The sequence below is a fragment of the Haliaeetus leucocephalus genome, unplaced genomic scaffold (genome assembly GCF_000737465.1).
Source record: "Haliaeetus leucocephalus isolate CR32 unplaced genomic scaffold, Haliaeetus_leucocephalus-4.0 Scaffold240, whole genome shotgun sequence".
Taxonomy (NCBI): Eukaryota; Metazoa; Chordata; class Aves; order Accipitriformes; family Accipitridae; genus Haliaeetus; species Haliaeetus leucocephalus.
This window is the reverse complement of record NW_010972676.1, coordinates 6,347,424-6,349,166: the sequence shown is the minus strand read 5'-3', so window position 1 is coordinate 6,349,166 and position 1,743 is coordinate 6,347,424. Positions and strand designations below refer to the sequence as shown.

The following is a 1,743-nucleotide window of genomic DNA, read 5'->3' as shown; positions in this document are numbered from 1 at the left end:
GGGGGCGGGTGGCGGCGAGTTGCCTTACAGAAAAGCAACGACAAAAAAACAATAACAACAACAAAAAAAAGACCCAGCAGGATCCGAAGGAGACGTTAACGCCATTTCCCCCTCCTGCCTCCCCTCCCCTCCTTTTCTAGTCTCTACTCCTCTAGGCCAGGGCAGAGTCAATCAGCTCGGAGGAGTGTTTATCAATGGCAGGCCTTTACCCAACCATATCCGACACAAGATAGTGGAGATGGCCCACCATGGCATAAGGCCCTGTGTCATCTCTCGCCAGCTGCGAGTGTCCCACGGCTGCGTCTCCAAAATTCTCTGCAGGTACCAGGAGACGGGCTCCATCCGGCCGGGGGCCATCGGCGGCAGCAAGCCCAAGGTGAGCCCCTCGGCGCCGGTCCGGAGCCGGGCAAACCCCGGCCGCGGCGGTGGGGAGCGAGGCCCGACCGGGACTCAGGTCAGGGTGGCTGGCAGCGGGGTTTGCAGGCGGGAGGCCAGCACCCCGGGAGGGCCGGGGGGACTATGCGGAGGCCGGGGGCGGGCGCAGACACGCACCGGTCACGGCACCGCCTGCCGCATCCCCGCCTGTTGCTCGGAAACTTTCCGAGGCTTTAAAAAGTATTGTTGAAGTTCGCGGCAGTTTTTTTTTTTTCTTCCAGTGAAGAAAACGCTATTTAAAAAAATAACTTCTCAAACGAAACTAGGGAGAAAGGGGTCGTTTTCTGAACGCTTGGCCCTCCAAAGCCCCGAGCGTCCCACGCTCAGCCCCGCGGGAGCCGCGGGCGGGCTCGGCGCGGCCGGGACGGACCGGGGAAGCGATCGGTCAGATGTCAGGGCTTGCGCAGCGCGGCGGGATCGGGCCCTCGCTTCTTTCGTTGCGAAGCGCAAAAAAATTACCTGTATTCCTGTCTGTCTGCCTGCCTACTGCTCCTTCTCCTGCTCTGTTTATTTTTCTGTCCGCTCCAAAGCTGCGTGGATTTATAGCTACACCGCTAAAAAGTTTGCTCTCACAATAATGCAGACAAATATGGATTCTGGTCTCAAGATTAGCCGCCTCCTTCTACTGTAGCTTTTCTTTCCCACAAAAAAATAAGTAAAGGCTTGAGTTTCTGTTGAAAGTTGCTGTTAGATTTTTTTTTTTTTTTTTACCCTTTGTTGCTTCTAAAGTAGCAATGCCTGAACTTTCCCTTTCGGTGTTAGGACTAGAGATGTTTTTTTATAAGCGTGTTACCCGAACGAAAAGCTTTTCCCAGGCGGGAGACCTTTGTTTTGTTTGAATTCGGCTTTATTTTAAAATCACGAGGCCATCGAAGAAACCTCTTGGTGCTCGGACCTCTCAGCGTTTTTATTACGCTACTTTTTATTTGTCGCTGCAAACTTCGTTCAGCCGAAACTTTACTGACTTGGAGCTTCGCTGACACCGAGTCATGCTCTAATGGCGACCCAGAACTTCGCCGGGATTTTGTTCTCGGCCGCACGGCAGCCGGTGCTGCCTAGTTCGGGGATTTTCTTGCCGAGGGCTCGATCCCACCTTCCCCTGTGACCCCGGAGGATTTCCTGGGAAGTTTCGTTTAGCCCGGGGGCTGCTCGTCTTATGCGGTCCCGTCGTTACCTATTACGTCGCCTCTGATTTTAACCTGCCCGTCCTCGGGGCGTTTTATAACGGAGTTTCTAAGCGGGGCCGGGGCCGGGGCCGGCTCTCGCTGGCGGCGGTGCGGGTCGGCGCGGCGGCGGCGGCGGGTCGGC

The 1,743-nt window shown here is 55.9% G+C and overlaps 1 protein-coding gene across 4 annotated transcripts in view; it reads left to right on the top strand.

Moving 5' to 3' along the window:
• Positions 1-1,743, top strand: part of PAX3 (paired box 3) — an 80,798-nt gene that overhangs the window by 863 nt on the left and 78,192 nt on the right. For all 4 annotated transcript variants that reach the window (XM_010568271.1, XM_010568272.1, XM_010568273.1 and 1 more), the window contains exon 2: positions 141-376. In XM_010568271.1, coding sequence (XP_010566573.1) covers positions 141-376 — 236 coding nt within the window. The remainder of the gene's footprint in view (positions 1-140; positions 377-1,743) is intronic.